We start from the raw sequence: 23689 nt of genomic DNA, 5'->3' as shown, positions 1-23689 counted from the left end.
TTCAGATATCGTCGTTGTCGGGTGAAAATCTTGTATGTCCAAAACCATTCGTTTTGCATTTATCATTTTAAAAAATATTTAAACTAGTGAAAACAGCCGATCTACAAGCAAACAACGCCTCGCATCGCGAGGCGTTGTGTGCTTGTAGATCTGCTGTTTTCACTACTTTAGTGCGACGGCCTTGTATGATTTGCGAAAGAACGTACAAATTTGGAGATACGAGGTTTCCACCCGACAACGGCGATATACTAGTGTTGTTGCTGCTCTTATACCACCATTATTACTGGGGTTGGTGGGGGCCAGACAGTAGCCCCCAGCGGGCCGCAAATGGCCCGCGGGCCACCTATTGGGGAACCCTGCTCTAGACTGTGGATGTGCCTCTGGTAGGGTGTCCAGGTTTCCGAGCCATAGAGCAGCGTGGAGAGGCAGACCGCCTTATACAAAGCCTTGGTTGTGATGGTGAGGTTCCTGTTCTGGAAAACCCTGTACCTAAGCCTTCCAAAGGCAGCGGAGGCCAGGCCAATGCGAGCCTGGACGTCATCAACTATTATAGTAATAGTCCAGGCAAACTAGCGTTTTACGAGAAAGTAATTGTAACAGAATTTTTTTCTTCACAGACCTTTTCTATAAGGTCTCCAGAACAACATACTAAAAGTCCTAATAAATCCTAGTTGCGGAAATATGTTTAATTGGCACCAATCCAAGAAATCCACCCAGGAGGAAAATACCCAGAAAAATATTTTTTTTCTGGGTATTTAAGGAGGATCTGAGGGGTCTAACTAGGGGTTTGTCATGATGCTGAATCCATTGCAGGCATTTGTTTTGCACAAAAAACATTCTGTGGGCTAAAAATGGCCTCAGAAAACAATACACGTATGGGTGAGTATTCATGTTAGTCGGAGGCCTTAGGGTTTTTTTTCTCGTGCTAATCAGTCTAAAAGTGCAACATTTTGCAAAGATGTAGCTCAGGGCATGCTCTAATGATTTAGCTAGGGCGCCCGAGTCGGCGACCTTCGGGGTCACCACAGCACCCACAAAACTCTGACTCATCACTTTTCATCACTAAAGTCGATGGGAGCCCAACTTGATTTGGCCGCTGTGGCGACCCCGAATGTCGCAGACTCGGGCGCCCTAGCTAAATCATTAGAGCATGCCCTGAGCTACATCTGTGCAAAATTTTGCACTTATAGACTGATTAGCACGAGAAAAAAAAACCTTAAGGCCTCCGACTAACATGAATACTCACCCATACGTGTATTGTTTTCTGAGGCCATTTCTAGCCCACGGAATGTTTTTTGTGCAAATCAAATGCCTGCAATGGATTCGGCATCATGACAAACCCCTAATAGACCCCTCAGATCCTCCTTAAATACCCAGAAAAAAAATATTTTTCTGGGTATTTTCCTCCTGGGTGGAATTCTTGGATTGGTGCCAATTAAACATATTTCCGCAACTAGGATTTATTAGGACTTTTAGTATGTTGTTCTGGAGACCTTATAGAAAAGGTCTGTGAAGAAAAAAATTCTGTTACAATTACTTTCTATTTTGGGTCCAAAATGAGCTAGTTTGCCTGGACTATAAGGGAAAGTTAGCCTATTGCTAGACCAATCTGGGAACTAAATCTAAATCTCTAGCTTTCTTCACAAATATGTTCATAAAGGTGTCTACTATCACCTCTGAACTTTGTCAAACACAACTCCCTTGACATACTTTGTGGGAGCCAATCAAAGTTATTGGGTATCCCGAGGGCCTGGGATTAAAGGGTGTAAAAATAAAATGTACATGAACATATGAGGTGTGTAATTAGGGAATTTTTGGGCTGCTGAATCCATTTTGTGTGTCCATGAGACATCCAAAAGGTTGGAGTAGGGTTTGAATTCATGAAAACTATTAAAGATCGGGTGGGTAAGCACACATCATGACACACAGGATAACATGATGCAATCTGACAAGAACACTCCTTTAAAATAGGGACAAACAGGACACAGGTGAACTCGAATGACATGATTGGCTAAGCCGTAGCCAATTAGGCCTTTTTCATGGCCAAGGAGTAATTCTTACTGATAACTAATGGTTGGGATGGATTCAGCAGCACAACAATACCCTAATTACACACTTCATACGTTCATATTGGCCATTTTTTATTTTTCCCCCTTTAATCCCAGGCCCTGGGTATCCCAACTTTGATTGGCTCCCACAAAGTATGTCAAGGGAGTTGTGTTTGACAAAGTTCAGAGGTGATAGTAGACACCTTTATGAACATATTTGTGAAGAAAGCTAGTGATCTAGATTTAGTTCCCAGATTGGTCTAGCGATTGGCTAACTTTCCGTAACTACTATGGTGCAGGATGATGACAGAGTGGCAGAGAGGTATGTGAAGTGGATGCCCGTCAAGGGTGAAGTTAGACGTGTTTGTCTGGGCAGTAAACTCCTGCATGAGTGTTTGCAGGTTTTTCTCATGTTGATCTGGAGAACAATGGCACTGTATATGGAGGCGACCACATGTAGTGTGCACTAAAGGGATTCTGGTGAGAGGGCAAGTAGAAGCACAGTCATCGGTGTGCTGTAGCTCTAGGATATGTTGGGTGGGGAGTTTGGTAGTGGATTGGAGGTGACGGATTGATAAAAAAGGTTACCATCCAGCCTGTACTGTGTCCGAATCCCATCTGTGGGGTCCAGGTTTTTGATGGGACAGGAGGGTGACAGTGGAGATGAGCGTATTAAATATGGTTGGGGCTTGACTCCCAGTCTCCCACATCCACAGATGGCCACTGATGCTTGCATCCTGTCATGTGGCTGCCGCAGGAGGTTACAGTCAGAACTCTGCTGGTATACCTAGCTTCCCAAATACTTCCCACAGCAAGTCCCTGTTTACTGTGTCGAAGGCTTTGGACAGATCAATGAATGCCAGGTACAGGTCTTTGCTGTGTTTTCTGCATTTTACCTGCACCTGCGTCTAGCGAAAAGGTCATTTCCGTGGTGCTGTGGTCAAGTCTAAAGCCACACTGGAATTCGGGCAGGATGCTTTCCAGTTACATGGTTTGCTACTTGTTGCAACATGATCTGTGCTAGCACCTTCCCAGCCGCGGATAGAAGGGAGATACTGTTGCCGCAATTTGCTTTGTCACCTTTACGCTTGTTGGATTATTATGATGTTGGCATCCTTCCAGTCTTGTGGGATGACGTCTGATGACCAGATGGAAGTCTGGTGCATAGTGCAGAGCTAAAACAAATCCATCATGCTTTAGGATTTATCCCGGGATCTCTTTTTTATTATCGTTTTTATTTATTTATTTGTTCCCCATGCTGGCCTTGCGTACCTCTGAGAAGCTGGCGGAGGAATCCAGCATGTTTACAGGGGGCAGGCAGAGTACGTTCGTCTGTGCAGGATTTGAGGTGTTCACTAGTGTCTTAAAAGTAAGTGCTCAGCCCATCTGTCCTGGATCTGCTGTTTGTCCTTGTAGAGAGTAGATTTGGTTCTCAAAGTGGGTCTGGGGAACCAGAGGGGTCTTTGAGGGAGTTCCAGGGGGTCCCCAGCTAAATGATAGCAACCAAATGGACCCTTATGGGTCTGTAACTTGCATTTGTACACTCTCCGAGTTAAATTAACATTGATTTTACAATATAAATTGGGGTCCTTAGGGATAGAAATGCCATTACATGGGGGTCCGTAGCCTAATGCATGTCAAACTGGGGGTCCTTGAAATTATAATGGTTGAGAATCACTGCTAGAGCTCTAAAATATTTCTTATATGGGGGGTCCCTGGCATATCTTTTCATATGGGGGTCCACAGGCTAATAAGTGTCAATTTCGGGGGCATTGACGTGGAAAAAGTTTGAGAACCACTGAGTGTGGCGCCATATGCTGACCTGACCGCGACGCAAGCACACACACATTTAACATCTTTATTTGCATTTGAAACGTTAATCATTTCTCTTTATGCTGGCACCTGAATAGAAGGTCAAAACAGTCTGAGCTGCTCCAGTGTCTCTCCTCTGCATGAAAACAAGCAGTTTACATTTGTAACCAAGCTGCATAATAGCATCCTTAAGATGTTGGTACTTAAGCACCTCGGTAAGGAATGAATCTTCCAGGCTGTGGTCAAATTGAATATCTCACCACATCCTACTAGCATGAATGCATTATTTAAAGTGTAAAATGTATATATAGTATATACCCGTAATTGCCGGACTATAAGCCGCGGCTTTTTTCCCATGTTTTGAACCCTGCGGCTTATACAAAGGTGCGGCTTATATAACGATTTTTACAGCTAACAGCCAGTTAGTTAGTTTTACAATGGTCTTTCAACAAGGATTTATATATTGATTTATACAGCTAATGTCCACCAGGGGCGCTCTAGCAGGAAGCAAGAAGGACCCCTGCGGCTTATAGTCAGGTGCGGCTTATATATGTAAAGATTTGTTTTCTTTTCTAAATTTAGCTGGTGCGGCTTATATTCAGGTGCAGCAATTACGGTAATAGAGAAAGGAGGGCTGTGAAGTCCAAGTAGAGATTGGGCAAACACCATATAGAACAAGAGTATGTCAGGAATACATTTTGGCCATAAACCTTTCAGTGTTTCTTTTTTTTTTTTATCCCACGATTTTGTAACCCATTTTTCACCCAGTGCCAATTGCCTATGTAATCCTGGGCTCTTCTCTCCCTCTGCCACGCCTGGGGAGACAACGAACAAACCTCATGCTTCCTTCAATGCATGGGTAGTCCAAGTTGTTTCTTTTCACCTGACAGGGGGGATTTCCCTGGGATGGACGTAGCACGTGGAAGGAACACGTTATTCCAACCAGTTCCTTTCCCCTCCATCAGGCGCCAGGGGGAGGCATTATTGAGACCAGGATTACTGCATGTTTTTTGTGAGGGTATCAACCCTAGGAGACACGGGGAGAACATGCAAACTCCACACAGAAAGGCCCTATCGCCGACCCCACCTAGGGTGTGGGCGCTGATGACGCGGGGGGAGGAACATGCCCCCAGCACCCACAGCGTCCCCCGGCGGGAATCGAACCCAGGACCTTCTAGCTGTGAGGCGAATCGCTGACCACTGCGCCATCGTGCCCCCTATAAACCTTTCAGTGTTAATTAAAATTAAAATGTTAGGGAGAGACTAAGGAGAAGAGATTGAGTAGAACTAAAAGACAAGTAATCTTGTTTGATTGCGCTCGGGTGTTTTCAGCATGCAACCAAGTGTAAAATCAATCAATATGGGTTTCCCCTCCCAGTTCGGGGTGGCGTCAACCGACTAAACTCGGCTCCACGGTGCTGCCGAAATGTTGTGACCTCCCGATACTCAGCGGTGTCTTCTCATTCATTCAGCCCGGCTCCAAGTTCATATGCTCGGCTGTGAAGCTAAGGAAACAGCGGTCGTTTGGGAGGGAGACACGCCGACTTCCAATGCTTGTGTGGCCGTGTATTGAGCGTCGCAAAGCGGATACATTGTCAGCTGGTTCTCGCTCTGGCTGGAGACGAGAGTGATGGACTGGGAGGCACGCGCGCGAGACACACGACAGACACACACACACACACACACACACACACACACACACAGCTTTGCTGTGTGTATCGCTAGTCGCCGACCGTTTTAAAGAGAAAAGAAGAGCTTATACACAACTTTGTATGTATGCGCCCTGCAACGCTCATTCATCGGCCACTAATGTTGTCATGCCATGGACCTCCAATATTTACAAGCGACTTCGGCACTAGCCGTTAATAAAGTATGAATGGACTCCCCCGAACTTAAATAATTTCGGTCGGGGAGCCCTCCCGAACTGAAATTAGTTAGGCTCCTTATTACAGTGTGAATCGACCCTAAGACTTTTCAGATGACTAAAATGTGACTAAAACTAAATGAAATCTTATTCAAAAGACTATAACTAAAACTAAATCAAAATCACACTGCTGTCATCTGCAGATCCACATGGAGCATTTGAGGATTTTGAAAGCCAACGGGAGATCTGGGAACGAAGGCGTGGAAGGAAGAGGAGGATTCGCCAGCGGTCGGTCAGCAAAGAGAAGTGGGTGGAAACGTTGGTGGTTGCCGACCCCAAGATGCTGGAATACCATGGAAGCAAGGGAGTGGAGAGCTACGTTCTGGCTGTCATGAACATTGTAAGTGCAACACACAGATGCACGTATGCCTTCACTCACGCACGCACGCACGCATGCACGCACGCACGCACGCACGCACGCACACCAAGGCTGCCAAATTAATATTCGAATTTCGAATATTCGTCGAAATAGGAAAACATGTATATTCGAATATGAAAATTAATATTCAAATTATTATTATTATTTTTCCGTTTTTTTTTTTTTTTTCAATTCAATTCAAAGGGCTTTATTGGCATGAGAAAACATACGTTTACATTGCCAAAGCAGAAGTGTACACAATACAATACAATACAATCAGAACAATCAGAACAAAATATGTACAGGTGAAAACAGTTTTCATGCATCACGGTAATGTGCAGGCAGAGCAGTGATATATATACAATGGTTTTTAAGGTGGTTGGGTTCCATTTGATATCCTTCTCTTATCACACACTGGTGAGAGACCGTGTGTGTAGTATTATTCTTTCATCCTCTCCAATGTAATTAATTGAAATCAACACTTGATCTCACAGAAGAGGGGCTGCCAAGGGCTCTGACAGTGTAATGAATACTGTATGTCTTTATCTATTATACAGCGAGTATAGACTGAAGAAGAGGCAGGGAGTTTAATCAGCACATTAAACTCTAAAAACCAGCTTCCTCCTGCCGCGAAGGGTGCCAGCATGACTCACACCATCCTTCCTAGACGATTTTGACATCTTGTTACTAATCTGTCGGTAGATAATGCCGGTCTTATATAAGGGTCATTTGTGTACGGTGTGATGTCATACTGATGTCAGCAGTGTGATGTCATACTGATGCGGAGATATGAGCAGGGCAAAGGTGTGACGTGTGACGTGTGACGTGTGACCGACGGACGGACGGACGGACGGACGGACGGTGGAGGTTTTGATACTAAACTGCGACCTGACGGTCGCAATGACTATGTTCTCCTTTATATATTAGTGGATTAATGTATCCGTTTGGTCTTAATCCATTTATCTTAATTGATCTCGCTAATCAATTGATTTAATAATTTCTTTCTACACTGAATTCCAGTATTTCCTGAGAAACGGGCACATCTCTGGTATGGTCCCCAAACCACTCTCCTCGGTGCATTCAGCACATGCTCTGAAGTACACACGGAATGACATTTTGGGATGTGTACAGTATGTATGTGTGTGTGTGTGTGTGTGCGTGTGTGCGCAAGCACATGTGTGTTTGTGCGTGCAATGCATATGTTGAAAGAAACTTTTGTTTCAACACACACACTACCGAGTACTTTCCCTCCCTGATATACTGTTCACAATGTTCGACTCTGCACATACTTTGGGTGCTCATATCCACGGACAGTATTATATCATACAGCTTAACCCATTCAGAATGGGTACACAGTATTGTGTATTATTATTTTATGCTTTAACTATTGAAAAATAGCAGATATACAAGCTCACAGCGCGGTACCGAGTGCCGCGCTGCGAGCTTGTAGATCTGCTATTTTAGAAAAATCTTGAAATTTAGAATTTTGACCCGATTCTATAAGTGTCTTTTGAATCCTTCTAAGATTTTTTGAAAAACCAATGTTTCTATGTCAGCAATCCGGCTTAGCCATCGTCAAAGAAAAGGTCCTTTTCACTTAACTGGAGCTCAGTTAGTCTGTTCTTGAGAAACTACTATGTCAGTGGTTCTCAAACCTTTTCATGTGAAAGACCCCAAAATGATATGTATTTGGCCACGGACCCGCATCTCAAAATATCTAGTTCCAAGGGACCACCCAGAAGCAAAATTTGAGTTACAAACGTTCGCTTTGAAAATACATACATTCAAAGATTTGCACACATTTTCACGACAAAAATAGCAGATCTACAAGCTCACAGCGCGGCACTCGGTGCCGCGCTGTGAGCTTGTATATCTGCTATTTTTCACTAGTTAAAGCATTCAATAATTCTAGGCATTCTAAATGGGTTGTTAATCCAAAACATTGTTCCGGCTATATGAGGTCAGATTCTTTCCATCCTCATGTTTGGTAGCACGGTGACATCATGTCGTTCCAGTTCCCGCTGGACTGGAGCCCTTGTGTTTCTCTCTCCTCTTTCATTCCTGTTCCAAAAGACAACAACGTTGTTACGTCTCCCAGCTCGCCACTGTTAAGTCCTACCACCTCCTCCTCGTACTCTGGGGATGCTGAATAAGCTGACGACAGCCCGCGTCTGTTAGCACTTTGGGAGTGAAAAAACATACAATACATCATTGCCTGGGCCAGTGGCCACAGCTGCTGACATGGCTCAAGGACAGGATTTAAAGGAAGGGGAATTCAATCATAATGAAGGTTATAGTTTAACTCACTCTACATACAATAAATAATACAATGGAGGAAGCAGCCATTATGTTCTGCATCCTTTGACCGTTGAGTTTTGGCAACACCTTTGAGTTTAGAACAATCGGAGGCCAAGTTAACCCATTCAGTTATAAAGAAAACAGAGGAAAAATGTGTTACAGCTGCCGAGGGAAACCATTTCTTCTGTCATACATGTGTAAACAATAATGAATGGTGTCATCATCATCCTAGACGAACAAGCAGATCAGCTTTCTGAGCGTGTTTTTGTTATTTGATGTCCATTAATCACGAGCGTAAAACTACTTTTGTAACTTGGCCCATACCCATCATTTCAACCCGTTCTCACCCCCCCTGCTTCTCACCCGTGACGCGCTAACGCTTTGGACGTCAATCCCTGAAACGCACTGGGATGCTTTTGGCGTCTATCTGTAGAAGCGGAGGGAGAGTGTTAGTGCGCATGCGCCGACACGTGTTGACTCGAATATTTATTTACCCTCAGTGGGAAGCAAACCCGGGCCTTGGTGATCGTAGCCATGCTGCGATATTCACTGAGCTAGCGACAGGCTGAACAAACAGCCGACAATAATGGATTGCATTAATGGATTGCATTTTTATAGCACTTTCTTTTTAAAGTTGCAAAATCAAAGCACTTTACATTGGTCCATTCATTCATACATTTCTATGCTGATGTTGATGTATTGAGCTTGCTTATTTATTGATGCATTACCTTGCTTATTGTAAGTCGCTCTGGATAAAGAGCGTCTGCTAAACGCCTAAATTGTAAATTGTAACACTTCCATTTCAGTTGTGTACTATGGGCGTAGATTCTTTCTGAAACTAATCATAAAATGTTTGTGTGGATGCATGGAGATGGTTTTCGTTTAAATCTTTGTGTAGACAGCATTTCAAAGTCATAAAAAATCCCAATTAACTCGGGAATGCATCAATTTGAATGCAATGCCTTTTCTTTCCAAAGTTCAGTTAACGACAGCAACATTCAATTCTTCAAATCTTCTCAAACCCACAGAAAGTTACGCTGTGAATACATTCACCTTGATGATCCACTTTCTCTTGTCCCATTTCTAGTCCTTGCATATAAATCATACAAATCTTTTTCCTTAGCCACATTTGTCCGTGTACAGACATATTGATAACCTATAAACCTAAGAGGCCTGCTTGTGATTATGGTCTGTATTCGGGGCAGGTGCTAATTATGTTTGGCAGTCTAGACTCGCCGCACTTTGCTCTATGCCACGCTCCACTTCTTCATGGATGATTTGAGTTGAGAGAGAAGAACACCCTTTTTTTCGTGTTTATATCTTTGACAACGTGGATACTAACGCAGTACAGTGCCTTTGAGACGCATTCGGGCGTAGAAGCAGTCCCCTGGTCAATATTTACTATTCTGTCCATAACGGCACACAACTCGGTAACGGCGCTGAGTTGGCCCATGCGACGGTCACGCACCGCTCGTCACGGCGACTCACTCGCTACCGCTCGCTCGGCGGTGACTCACGGGGCTCATGGCCGCCTGAGACGCCGCGCCTCCGTCGTGGATAGTGTGGTGTGAGCAGGAGCGTCGGGGGGCTGGTAAACACAATCCAACCTCGCCTACCAGGCTTTCTGGGGGAAAGCCTGGTGTTCGTTCACAACAGGCCGTTTGGTTTCCGCCCAACGCGGAAACCACTAGAAGAAGCGGCGTCGCTTTGATTTGGTTCCCTCCGTTTGTTTCCCCAATCCCTATTAAAATGCTTGAGTAGCCTAGTGTAGTCTTGCCAGTCGCTACGAGTTGGACTAAAAGATGCATATACCAAACAGATTTTTCAAAAGCAAAACTACTCCGCATCAAGGAGTTTATTAGGTAGGCCCTAAAAGTATGTCCTTGAGCGCAGGGGAATTATTTCGGGTTAAAACTGTTTCCGGTGGATAGTTCCGGCCAAATTGTTGTCTTTGAGTACTACAACATGACGTGTTGTGGTTTCCGCTCCAGACCGGTTACAAGCCCGAAAAGTGAAGTGATCCCAGACTAAACCCAATCTAGTGGTTTCGAATCCAGTGCTGTTAGAGATTTCGCTGCTGACAGACAGATAGACGGAAACAAAGGGGGGACAGACAGAGACACACACGGAGAGGGGCAAAATGTAAGTTTATGCAATAATAATTGCGACCGTAGGTCGCAGTTACTTGCACTCCTATACTATCCAAACCTCCACCGGCTGTCAGTCCGTCCTTCCGTCCGTCAGTCTATCACACGTGTCACACGTCACACTTTTGCCCTGCTCATATCTCCGCAACCGTTGCCCCGATCCATGCCAAATTTTGCACACACACTCCTTACCCCCGGAGCTCCAGGGACCCCCAGGTGTAAAAAATGACCAAATGTGCAAAAATGACCAAATGACCACCCCAACAGGGCTGCTCACGGGGAATTCCCGGGGACCACCTACTCCTGGTGCTCCAGAACGGATGCAAAAGTGGTGACGCCCCCAGTGGAGGACCCCCTCCACTGCAGCTCACATAAAATGCCGTAACTCTGGCTAGGAGCGTCCGGGAGAGCCGGGGCCGGTACCTATTCGTCCGCCAAGGCGGCGCGGAGACCCCACCCCTCATTTCTCACATGGCCCTCTTCTAGCGCCACCATGAGGCAGATTCTTGCAAAACACATTTTTGGACACTGCTCCTACAATTTTTGCCCTAAAATCACGCTAATCTGTACACAGTATGTCTACACTCATTTCATCAACTTGGATCTGTCCCATATTGCGCCACCTTCAGGCCGATTTTTAAAACACATTTTTGGCCACTGCTCCTACAATTTCTGCCCTAAAATCACGCAAATCGCTACACAGTATGTCTACACTCATCTCATCAACATGAATCTGTCCCATATAGCGCCACCTTCAGGCCGATTTTTAAAAACACATTTTTGGACACTGCTCCTACAGATTTTGCCCTAAAATCACGAAAATCACTACACAGTATGTCTACACTCATGTCATCAACATGGATCTGTCCCATATAGCGCCACCATCAGGCCAATTTTTTCAAACACATTTTTGGACACTGCTCCTACAGATTTTGCCCTAAAATCACGCAAATCGGTACACAGTATGTCTACACTCATCTCATCAACATGGATCTGTCCCATTTAGCGCCACCTGCAGGCCGATTTTTTAAAACACATTTTTGGACACTGCTCCTACAGATTTTGCCCTAAAATCACGCAAATCGGTACACAGTATGTCTACACTCATCTCATCAACATGGATCTGTCCCATTTAGCGCCACCTGCAGGCCGATTTTTTAAAACACATTTTTGGACACTGCTCCTACAGATTTTGCCCTAAAATCACGCAAATCGCACAGTATCTGTACAGTCATGTAATCAAAACGCATCTGTCCCATCTAGTGCCACCATCAGGACGATTTTGGTACAACTAATTTTTGGCCTATTTGTAGAGATAAGCGACCAACGGTCGCTTATCTCCCGATTAGGGAGTCTTACTGGTAATAGATTACATTTTTATAGCGCTTTTTTTTTAAGTTGCAAAATCAAAGCACTTTACAATGGTCCATTCATTCATACATTGGGAAGTGAAGTGGCGAACATTCAACACCAATGTCCTCACTTCCCACATTCACACACCAATGCATTGTGGCAAGCTTGCACCGACCATCTGATTGGAGGCAATGTGGGGTTCAGTGTCTTGCCCAAGGACACTTCCACATGTGGACAGGAGGAGCCGGGATCTGAACCGCCGACCCGGTAGAGAAACGACAATGGCTTATTCCACTAGAAATGGGACAAGAGAAAGTGGATCATCAAGGTGAATGTTTGAGAGGGTGAATAGAAGCTTTTAATGTACTATTGTGAAGTAGAGCACTAAGAAAACCTTCAGAATAGTTCCATAGTGAGGAACAGCCACAGGCCGTGATGAATGAGGTCCTTTATGTAATGTGTCAGATACAGTATGTTCTGTCTCCATTGCTCAATTGCAGAAGGGCTAGAGAGAGCGTTATGTGGAGACTATTTGGAAAAAAGAAAAATGAATGGTATTTGACAAGGGAGAATGTTGAAGTGGTGAAAAAGAATCGTATTGAATGGAGCTTCTTTCATGTATTTTATTATGCATAGCATAACTCTCTGTGGGTTTGAGAAGATTTGAAGAATTGAATGTCGTTAGCTGAACTTTGGAAAGAAAAGGCATTGCATTCAAATTGATGCATTCCAGAGTTAATTGGGATTTCTTTTATGACTTTGAAATGCTGTCTAAGGCTACTTACTGTACACAAAGAAAAGTTTTAAAGCAAAACCATCTCCATGCAGCCACACAAACATTTTATGATTAGTTTTCAGAATGAATCTACGCCCAATGGTACACAACTGAAATGGAAGTGTTACAATTTACAATTTAGGCATTTAGCAGACGCTCTTTATCCAGAGCGACTTACAATAAGCAAGGTGATGCATCAATAAATAAGCAAGCTCAATACATCAGCATAGAATTATCAATCAAGGAAAAAAATTAAAAAAATAAACATAGGTAGACCAAGCACCTACTGTAATCAGTAAAAGCTTTATATAAAACCAAAGAAATGCTATCTAGCCTTCATGTATGGTCATTGAGGGTCGGCGAGTGCTACGGTAAGTGCTATGGGCTGGTGGAGTCTGAAGAGGTGAGTCTTCAGGCCACGGCGGAAGCTAGGGAGTGAGTCAGTTGTTCTAAGTGTGACAGGGAGTTTATTCCACAGTTTGGGGGCCAGGAGGGCGAATATTCTAGGACAAGTGTTTTTTTTTTGTCCTGGGGTTTTTAGCGAGGGTTCTGTCAGCATCCCTGTGTTGGCTGATCTGAGTGAACGGGTGGGTTTGTTGGGGTTACAGGCGTTCACGTGTCCACTCGAACCAAAAAGAAAGAGGATCGAGTCTGTGTAGGAGAGGAAGCAGGGACGTGCTGGCCATTGGGAAAAGCGGAACTCCCGAACGGCCGGCCATTAGGAAAAAAATTCAAAAAAAATGTCGGCCTTCGTTCCATTTTGGGGGCTGGGTGGCCAACAAAGTAAATCGTCACTGTCGGGCAGAAACCTTGTATCCAAGTTTCAAATTTGTTAATTTTTTCGCAAAGCGAAGGCCGTCGCACAAAAGTAGTGAAAACAGCAGATCTACAAGCACACAACGCCTCGCACCGCGAGGCGTTGTGTGCTTGTAGATTGGCTGTTTTCACTAGTTTAAATCATTTTTAAAATGATAAATACAAAACAAACGGTTTTGGACATATAAGTTTTCCACCCGACAATGACGAAATATAACTCATGTAATTGGCCCACTGGCTTGTCACTTGTCATGATCTGAAATGGCAAATCTTTGAGTAGCAGCAGCGCTATGGAGAGAGATCTCTCTCTATAGCGCGCAATGAGGGCCTCTACAACTCTTTTTCCCGGGCTGAATCAGGGGCCCAGCACATCCCTGAGAGGAAGGCATCTCTCTTACCTGTATCATCAGATGGCCTCCTCAGTGTCGTGTAGCCATGCCCTCCATCTCTGGTCCTACGCAGGGGTCAGCGCCATGCTGGCTTGTGGTGGACTAGTTTGTAAAAGAAAAATATTTTTGCTACGGACATACAAAATGAGTGGACTACAATATTACCAGAACACATAAAGAGCTTGCCCTGAATGACCATTGACAGTTCTGTAACTCTGAGAGTGTACAAATGGAACCAAATGGATAGGTCTACACTCTCAGAGTTAAGGGGGTCCTTGCCAGTGGTGTGATATGGATTTTAGAAGTGGTGCTCCTCTAAATTCATGACGTCATGTGCACGTCACGTGCGCGCGCACATGCATGTGTGCATGCATGCCTGCCGTGCGAAAATACTGTATTTTTGAAATACTGTATTCAACATCACAACATTTTTAATGTAGCCTAATTATATTTCTTATTATTTAGTTACATTGTTAATTAGTTTCAATTTATATTTTCCTTTAAGTTTTATATAAAATAACTTTACATATTACATAGACTTTACTTTACAATCAGAGACTCACCCACACACATTGTGGATCACAAGAGTGGTGGGGAAGCTTATCTCGTAGCTGCATAGCGGAGGGAGAGGTTCTGAAAGAGCTAAATGTCTGCAAAGAATGCAAGGCAAACGTGCTGCTGGCCGTATATACAAGTGTAAATGAGGACGTAGGTGAGAACTGCCTACCCGAGTATTGTTATGCAAAGCAGCTAGCCAGGTAGGGGACTGAAGTGTTCGTGCTGACCTTGGCGTCACAAAACACACTTGTGCGTGCATGCGCGAGTGTGTGCGTGCATGTGGGGCGAGCGTGCGTGCAGCTTGAGAAGTCTGGGCTCGCCGAGCCCAACCGAGCCCATGGCATCTCACCCCTGGTCCTTGCATATAAATCATACAAATCTTACCGCAGACACATTTGTCCATGTACACGTACAGACATATTGATAACCTATGTCAAAGAGGCCGGCTTGTGAAGATGGTCTGTATAGGGGGCAGGTGCTAATTATGTTTGGCAGTCTAGACTCGCTGCACTTTGCTCTTTGCCACGCTCCACTTCTTCATGATTGATTTGAGTTGAGAGAGAAGATGAAAGGTGCACAATCATGGATACTCAGTGAGGTGAAAACATGCAATTTAATGGATTGCAACTTGCAATTTAAGATTTGTGACTGCTTCACCCGTTTTATAGTAAGATATTATTATGATGTCACATGAAACCTTTTTTTTTAATTTTTATCAGACAATATAAATCCTATAGTGGGAAGAAAAGGATATCATCATGGCCCCAAATAACTTTTTAATATCTTGCAATTGGCGACGAGTCTCTTACTAAATCGGCAAGAGTGCTTCTCATTCTCAATACATAAAGGCTAAGCTATATAACCTCTCCATCATCAGCAATAGTCAGTGGTGCGTGTTCCCCACACTCCCAAGCCCCCACCGTTGCGCTTGGTCGCCCCTCTGCCACGCCAGGGGAATTGGGGAGCCCCGGCTGGCAAGGGGAAAGTATTATGGACTACTGTTTTTGTGAGGGCATCTACCCTAGGAGACAAGGGGAGAACATGCAAAGTAACTCCACACAGAAGATGTCACGTGCAACTTGACCAATAATGGCGCCTGGCCCATTTATTGTCTGGTTGCGCGAAATGTCATGTGAAGCTCACCAATCTATCAATCCTCAAGCTCAATCAGACAAAAGCCCTTTTATGCTCATCTGATTGGCTTTTAAGGGCCGTTTGTAGTTCATCCTTTGCCCCTCTGATTGGCTTCCGTGATTGGCTACGGGCTGGGACTTCTGACGTGCGTTATCCTTTTTCTCACTTGACATTCGACAGCCATTGAAAAACAACGTCCATGAAACAGTATTTGTAGTCACGCAACGCTTGCACATTCACCCATTACCACTTTTTGTATTAACTCATTGAGTGCCAATCCCGAACTAGTTCGGCTTTATTAGCGTATCGTAGTGTGCCGATCCCGAACAAGTTCGGCTTTTAAAAAAAAAAAAAAAAAAAAAAAAAAAAATTTTTTTTTTTTTTTTTGAAAAAAATTTTTTTGAATTTTTTTTTTTTTTTTTTGGACCCCATCAAATCTGGTGAACATGATTTCAATCGCGATTTTGCATGTTCCACCCCCATACAACCCCATCTAACATACAGGGCAGCCATTTTTGTTTACATTACATGTAAAACATAATGGCGATTATCTCAAGAATGCCTGAACGGATTTCCAATCGGATTTTTTTGTTTGAAAGCTGTGAACAAACTGCACAAATCCACTCCAATGCAATCCAGGATTGCATTGGATTTTTTAGAGCTCATTCTTCTCTGTTTTTTTCCCATGCATGAGGTGTGCAAGGTTTAATCATGGCTAAGTTGACGAAAATAAGGCTTCTAAAATGCTTGGTAGCCAATAGCTAACTTCAAGCTAACTTCATCCTCTTCCTGTACATGCACAAAGGAAAGTGTCCTTTCCTTTGTAAAAAAAGTCATGGCTCCAGGGCTTGGGCATGCATTACCAGCATATCTCTATTATTCTCTGGTCACTGGGCGCCCTCTAGTGGTGATAGGCTGGCACTCAATGAGTTAAGAAGAAAAAATAAAAAACATTTGAATTATAAAAAAAAAAAAGAATAGTTCCCCTTTCCGCTTATTTGGAAGTGTCTAATTTTCCCAAGCATTGTTTTTATAGAATTTGATGATGAGATCCTTCACTTTGGGTTCTTCGCTCAGTGTTCACTCACTTAGCAAAGAAAAGTCTCATTCCGTACTTGGAGTGTACAATCACGGTTTGTAATTACATCCATAGGCGCTATAAGAGGTTGTTGGGTGTGATAAAGTGGGCGAAATGGATGTGATGAATCAGGAAAAGGACGTGACTGAGACTCAGACATGGGTATCTGCATCATCCTTTTCAAAGTTCCATTCTTGCCTGTCCAGACTAAAATGCAATGATGGACAGTTGTGATGGCCTGGCATATAGCCAAACAGAGGATGTATTTTTGTCTGTTGTTGTCCCTCTTTATTGTTGCTGCACTTTGTAGTATGTCTGGTGGGGCTATGCCTGCCAGGATGTACATAAATATCATAAGTACTTTTAAAAATCACACCTGTGTGAACTGAGCGTATAGCCTTGTTGTCCCTCTTTATTGTTGCTGCTCTTTGTAGTATGTCTGGTGGGACACACATTAATATGCATACAGTTTTACTGTTGCAGATCTACCAGCTTACAACAATTGGAGTGTGCGTGTGCGTGTGCGTGTGTGTGCGTGTGTGTGTGTGTGTGGGCATTCACGAATAGTGATTTTTAGTATTCGAATTATTCGACCTCAAAGTATTTGAGGTCGAATACGTTGCGAGGCGCTGTGAGCATGTTGATCTGCTATTTTCACAATATTTATCTGCAGAACCGAGTCACATTAAATGTAATACCTACAATTCCAAGTGCTTGTCAGGGTGGGGGTCCCCAGTTCAAATATGTTCATTTTGGGGGTCACAGCCTAAAAAGGTTTGAGAACCACTGGTATAGAGCATTAACAAATTCATCCACCAGGGGCATTGACAACTCATTCTTATGACTTCCTATCTAGCCAAGCTTTATGAACTAGATATTTTTTTAAGAGGAAAAAAAATAATAAAAAATAATAAAAATAAGCGAAAAATAACGAAGTGTGTGTGTGTGTGTGTGTGTGTGTGTGTGTGTGTGTGTGTGTGTGTGTGTGTGTGTGTGTGTGTGTGTGTGTGTGTGTGTGTGTGTGTGTGTGTGTGTGTGTGTGTGTGTGTGTGTGTGTGTGTGTGTGTGTGTGTGTGTGTGTGCGTGCGCGCGCTGCGCGCGCGTGCGTGCGTGCGTGCGTGCGAAAGAGAGTGAAAGAGAGAGAGAGCGAGAGAGAGAGAGAACTGTAGGCATTTCAAGGCTGAAACCAATCAGTGCAAGACACATTAACAGTTGGGCTACATCCAGTACACATTCCATACATGTAAAGACTGAAGCACTCATTGCACTGCGCACTGACCCTACTACTGACTGGAAGGCTTAGTTGTGTTTTAAAGACGAGCTGGGGGGGGAAAAAACGTGCTTTTCAAGAGAATATCCGCATTCATAATGGAACAAGCAAATAGATTTGTTTGGGGTCCAAATTACTTCCTCAAACAAAAAACATAATGTGTGATTACATCAGTAGGAACCCATTACAAACAAGAGCACCTCTCAATCAATCTGACGACAACGTGCAATGTCAGTGGTGCAAGCGGTATGCAGTATGCACAAGCCAATACACTTGCACGTCATTTTCATTATGTATACTGACGATTTTAAAACATCTCTTTTTAAAGCATACTGCATTCCACTGTATACCAGTGTGGCGCCAACAGGAGGGTGGGCCACGTGCACAAATAGGCCCACTTCATGCTTGGAGCACTGGGCCTGCCCAGTGAAACGTATCAAAGTGGCTCGCCCACCATCAGTATCTTGTCTAAGTCGCCCATTGTCTAGTCAAGCCTACACAGTGTTTGTGCTCTGGCCGATGACTCTTCTGAGTGCTGTCTCGTGATGAATTGGTAGTGTGTTAACTTCCACTTAAAAATAGAGTGTTTGCACAGTACCTACCTTGCTTAAAGACCACCGTTACCCCATCTCCTTCAGACTTAAAGGAGTAGTTCACCCAAAAAAGTACTTTCTATTAGAGTTATCAAATTCTGCCCGAACCCAACCCGACATTTAAGGTAGGGTAGGGCCTAAAATGTATGCTAATTAGTCAGGCCAGGTAGGGTCTCGGGCTCAATGAAAAAAGAAAATATATGTTTTTATTTTTTTATTACTATTACTCTGTGATAGAGTTCTCAAATTCTTTCCGAACCCGACCATACCCGACCCAACCCGGCGTTTCCGGGCCGGGTAGAGCCTAAAATGTATGCTAACTGTCGGGCCAGGTAGGGCCTTGGGCCAGCCCAGTTAGGGCCCAGTTAGGGCCCAGTTAGTGCCGGGCCTTAATTTTCAGGCCTGTTGAGAACTCTACTTTCTAGCAATTACACACCCCATGAAGCCTTGAATTCATGGAGATTGTTTTAGCTTTTGTCTCATTTCTGAGCCAATTTCTCCAGTAGGAGACTCAATTGCTAACCCAGTTTCTAATTAAGTTGCTTCGCTGCCTCATTATACTCGGCATAGCTCAGGGGTAGAGAAACCGTTATTAGAGCACGAAGGTTTCCCGAAGGGTTCCCAGTTTGAATCCGGGCCCCCCCTGAGTTAATGTCGAAGGGTCCTTGGGAAAGACTCTGAACCCCTAATTGCTCCCGGTGAGTAAGTTGGTGCCTTGCATGGTTTCCTCCGCCACCGGTGTATGAATGTGTGCGTGAATGGGTGAATGTAATGCACAATCTCTGTAAAGCGCTTTGGATAAAAAGCGCTATATAAATGCACCATTTACCATTTACTCACGCTTGTTGTTCATGTGCTCATAATAACACAACCAGTTGTTTAAATGAATGAGAATTAATCGCACACAATAATCGTGGCCTGGTGTGCATGAACCTTCAATCTCCTGTGGGGTAAAATCTTACGATATTTGGTCAACTAAATCGAAATGAAATTGTATTCAAAAGGACTTCGACTAAAACTAAATTGAAATCCTGCCATCAGAATGAACAGTGATATTATGTCATGTATGTTGCAGGTATCAGGGCTATTTCGGGATGCCAGTATTGGAAATGCCATCAACATTGCAGTTGTCCGTCTCATCATACTGGAGCAGGACGAGGTAAACACATTTATATCAATGGGCAAAACCTGTTCACTGGAATTGAGGCTCACTTCCGGGTTCTCTGCTGTTCCTATTAGTGGCCCAGCAGATGTCGCTATTTCACCTTCTACTGTTTGCAGTAGTAAGTAGTTTCGGGTTTCTGATCCTGGTCGGGAGCGGAAATAACTTAGGCCATGTTGTAGTCATCATCATAGTTAGGGAATTTTAATAAAACCCTGGGAATAAATTCCTTACCAAACAATTTCTTCACCAATGTGTTCGTAAAGGTGTCTAGTAACAAAGATTGAAATTCAACATCCCTAGCAAAATGTTTGACAGCTAGGGTAATTCTATACACTGTACTATAAGGGAAAAAATCTCTCCCAAAAATATGCTTTAAGTAGCATGTTAGGGGTCTAACTATGTGTTTTTAATTATTCTGAATCCATTGCGAGCATTTGTTTTGCACGGAAAACATTCATTGGGCCAAAATAAGACACAAAAAAACTATGGTTTAGTGATGAGTCATCACTTTTCACAAGGTGTATGGGGTCCATTTTTGGCCCAAGGAATGTTTTTCGTGCAAAACAAATGCCTGCAATGGATTCAGAATAATTAAAACACCTAGTTAGGCCCTCACATCCCACTTAAAGCATATTTTTGGGAGTGATTTTTTTCCCCTTATAGTACAGTGTATAGTAAGTGAATGAGACCCAGAATTACCCTAGCTGTCAAACATTTTGCTAGGGATGTTGAATTTCAATCTTTGTTAGATACAGTATGTTACTAGACACCTTTACGAACACATTGGTGAATAAATTGTTTGGTAAGGAATTTATTCACAGATTTGACAGGTATTCTGCTGCCTGATGGCAGACTACAGGCGGCCGGAACCACCAGTGCTGTGCACCTCCAAAATGTTTGAAATCCGTGAGGCGTTGTGAGCTTGTAGATCTGGTATAATCATTTGGTTTCTTTTGGTATAATGATCGTTTGGTATGCCCATCTTTTATTCTAACTCATAAACAAAAACTAATTATTATATCATTATGGAAATAACGTTACGTTGTGTTGTAGTCATCATGCGTCTGACTCTGGAACCAGCAAACTGGAACCACCAGTTTTTTGTATTTTTTTTTTTGGGCTCAAATGGGCCAGTTTAGAAGGAATACATCATGTACCATACAGTACATCAGGGTTCCCCAATTAGTTTTCCCCAAGGGCCGAATTATGTCTAGGGTACCAAGCCAAGGGCCACAACATTGCAGGGGCCGATGGTTGCGTTCCAACTACTCCGGCGTCAGTTTTTTGTCATTGTCGGGTGAAAATCTTGTATGTCCAAAACCGTTCGTTTTGAATTTATCATTTTAAAAAAGATTTAAACTAGTGAAAACAGCCGATCTACAAGCACACAACGCCTCGCGGTGCGAGGCGTTGTGTGCTTCTGATCTGCTGTTTTCACTACTTTTGTGCGACGGTCTTGTATGATTTGAGAAAGAACGTACAAATTTGGAGATACGAGATTTACTAGTGTTGTTGCTGCTCTTATACCAACCACCATAATTACTGGGGTTGGTGTGGGCCAGACAGTAGCCCCCCGCGGAACGCCTATTGGGGAACCCTGCAGTACATAAAAAAAAAAACGTCTTGCTTGCTCCATGTTATCTTGCCGTTGACATTTCTAGCTATACTTTTATCTAAAAAGGTTAGACCCATTGGCAAAACGTTAAAGCTATACTGTGTAAGTTGCTCAACTAGTGGTCAGTAGCGCTATAGCAAACCGCGGTCACGTCTGCTTTTTTCGGCCGTTTTTCGCCGCGGACCGGGCCTTCAGACCCCCGCGTCCGCCTCGCCAAGTCGCCACGCATCCGTAGTGTCCCTCTGCGGACCGGCGTTGGGGAGGTTTACACGCTAGACTTCTAGACCAGTGTAAACAAAGCTGTTGAAGCAAGCTATTTCCTGAAGAGACCTCAAGATGCACTGTCATTGGCCGGTAGTGTATCATGTGTGTATGATCTACAATGTGATTGGCCAACGTATACACAACGTATACGGATGATGCAGATGACGTCATTTTGTCGCGAAATCCCGCCCCTGTCACGGCTAAGTAGAAAACATATAAAGAAAAGGCTTTTGGGGCTGAAATTAACAGAGTGGGGGTTCTAAAACTTTAGCGATTTAATAGTTAGGACAATTTTAAGATACTAAGTTACATAGTATAAATTTAAGGTATGAGATCCATCTTCTAGACCTCATATTGTGTGTATTTGACAGGAGGATCTGAAGATCACACACCATGCTGACAACAGCTTGAACAGCTTCTGTAAGTGGCAGAAACGGCTCAACCCGAAGGGAGACGAACACCCGGTTCACCACGACGTGGCTGTCCTGCTTACCAGGTAAACTATGAAGTAACTAGGTAGGGCTGTCACAATTATTACATAATCGTCATAATCGTTTCCATATTGAAAAATTGTCATATATTAAAAGAAAAGTCAAAAATAGTGGAAATAGCAGATCTACTAGCTCACAACGCGTCGCATCGTGATGCGTTGTGAGCTTGTAGATCGGCTATTTCCACTATCAATGTTCTTTTTTAAGTATAAAGTTGTCAAATATGTCAGTAATTTCTTTGTATATTTAGGTTATGTGTCATGTACCATGTGCAACTTCAAAGCCTAAAAGCCAAACAGAAATGTAATTGTCAACGACAAAAACACAATTAAATCGTTAATCGCAATTATTTGAGTGACAAATAATCGTCATGTAAAATGTCATAATCGTGACAGCCCTATAACTAGGTACCTGTACTCAAGTGCTGTACTTAAGTACAATTCTTGTTTTTTGTTTTTTTTTACTTTACTAGAGTATTTCCAATTTTTCTGTACTTTGACTTCTACCCCACTATATCTCAGAGGCAGATATTGTACTTTTACTCCACTACAATTATTTGTAATTTTTAGTTACAGTTACTTTGTAGATTTTGATTATTATTACAAAACACTAGGGGTGTAACGATATAGTAACTGTATCGAAATATCGTTTTTAACTAAAAAAATCAAAATGAAAACAGCTAAAATCGAATCGTATCGTTTTATTTTGTATCGTATCGAATCGGCAGTACAAAGAATCGATTGTATCGTTACTACCTACTTGTGCATTGTACTTAACATTTTTAAGAAGAAAAAATTAAAAGGAGGGGTTTTATTACTTTTCCTTTCCATAATAGCTACACTGGTCTATCGATAAATGTGTGTAATCATGTCAAGGTGCAGGTTTATATCCATAATAATACATGTTTCCCTTAAAAACCTGCACTATCCACACCTTTCACACAGATTTAATTTCTTTGCTAAATAGTTACTATATCGATTTTAAATCATTGAATCGAATCGTATCGTATCACCATGAATGAACCAATATCGTCCATGTATCGTATCGTCAACCATGTATCGTGATATGTATAGAATCGCTATTAAAATGTATCGTTACACCCCTACAAAACACACATTAACCACTCAGGCCTATTAGTCGAGGACCCACATGGCCAAAAGCTCAAAGAAAAGAGGGGTACCTGTGATTTTCTGCCGTACTTTTTATTTCAGTTTTATCTATTAGGTTGGTCATTAAGGTCCACAGAATGAGAGGCCTGCTCTGCCGGAAACATCGCGAAAAAAAGTTATGGCCATTTGTATATTCACTGTCCCATTAACTCCACTAGAAATATTAAAAAAAGAAAAAAAGTCTGCTTTAACTCATACCTCGCGATCCCCGTAGAGACCGTAGATTTCCCGCTGTACCGCGCTGCCATGCCCGTAGAGCCCGTAAAGTTTAATTAGCTTTAATCATTATGAAAGGATTAAAAGTATTAGCGCAGATTTTCGCTGATTCTGGCTCTTTAGGCCCGCCCCCCTAACTGTATCCGGTCATTTCCGGTCTGGACCGGATCCAGCTTTCCGTATCCAGTCTGAGCCTGGGCCATAGTCCCGCCTCCA

The 23689-nt window shown here is 43.2% G+C and overlaps 1 protein-coding gene across 1 annotated transcript in view; it reads left to right on the top strand.

Moving 5' to 3' along the window:
* The window catches only part of adamts7 (a disintegrin-like and metallopeptidase (reprolysin type) with thrombospondin type 1 motif, 7), a gene marked incomplete at both ends in the record, with an annotated part of 192011 nt that overhangs the window by 14708 nt on the left and 153614 nt on the right, over window positions 1-23689 (top strand). Inside the window, 3 exons of the mRNA XM_080729396.1 lie at window positions 5928-6124; window positions 19629-19712; window positions 21969-22093. Coding sequence (XP_080585522.1) covers window positions 5928-6124; window positions 19629-19712; window positions 21969-22093 — 406 coding nt within the window. The remainder of the gene's footprint in view (window positions 1-5927; window positions 6125-19628; window positions 19713-21968; window positions 22094-23689) is intronic.

This window comes from Nannobrachium achirus (assembly GCF_963921795.1).
Source record: "Nannobrachium achirus genome assembly, chromosome: 7".
Taxonomy (NCBI): Eukaryota; Metazoa; Chordata; class Actinopteri; order Myctophiformes; family Myctophidae; genus Nannobrachium; species Nannobrachium achirus.
This window is presented reverse-complemented; position numbering and strand designations above follow the sequence as displayed.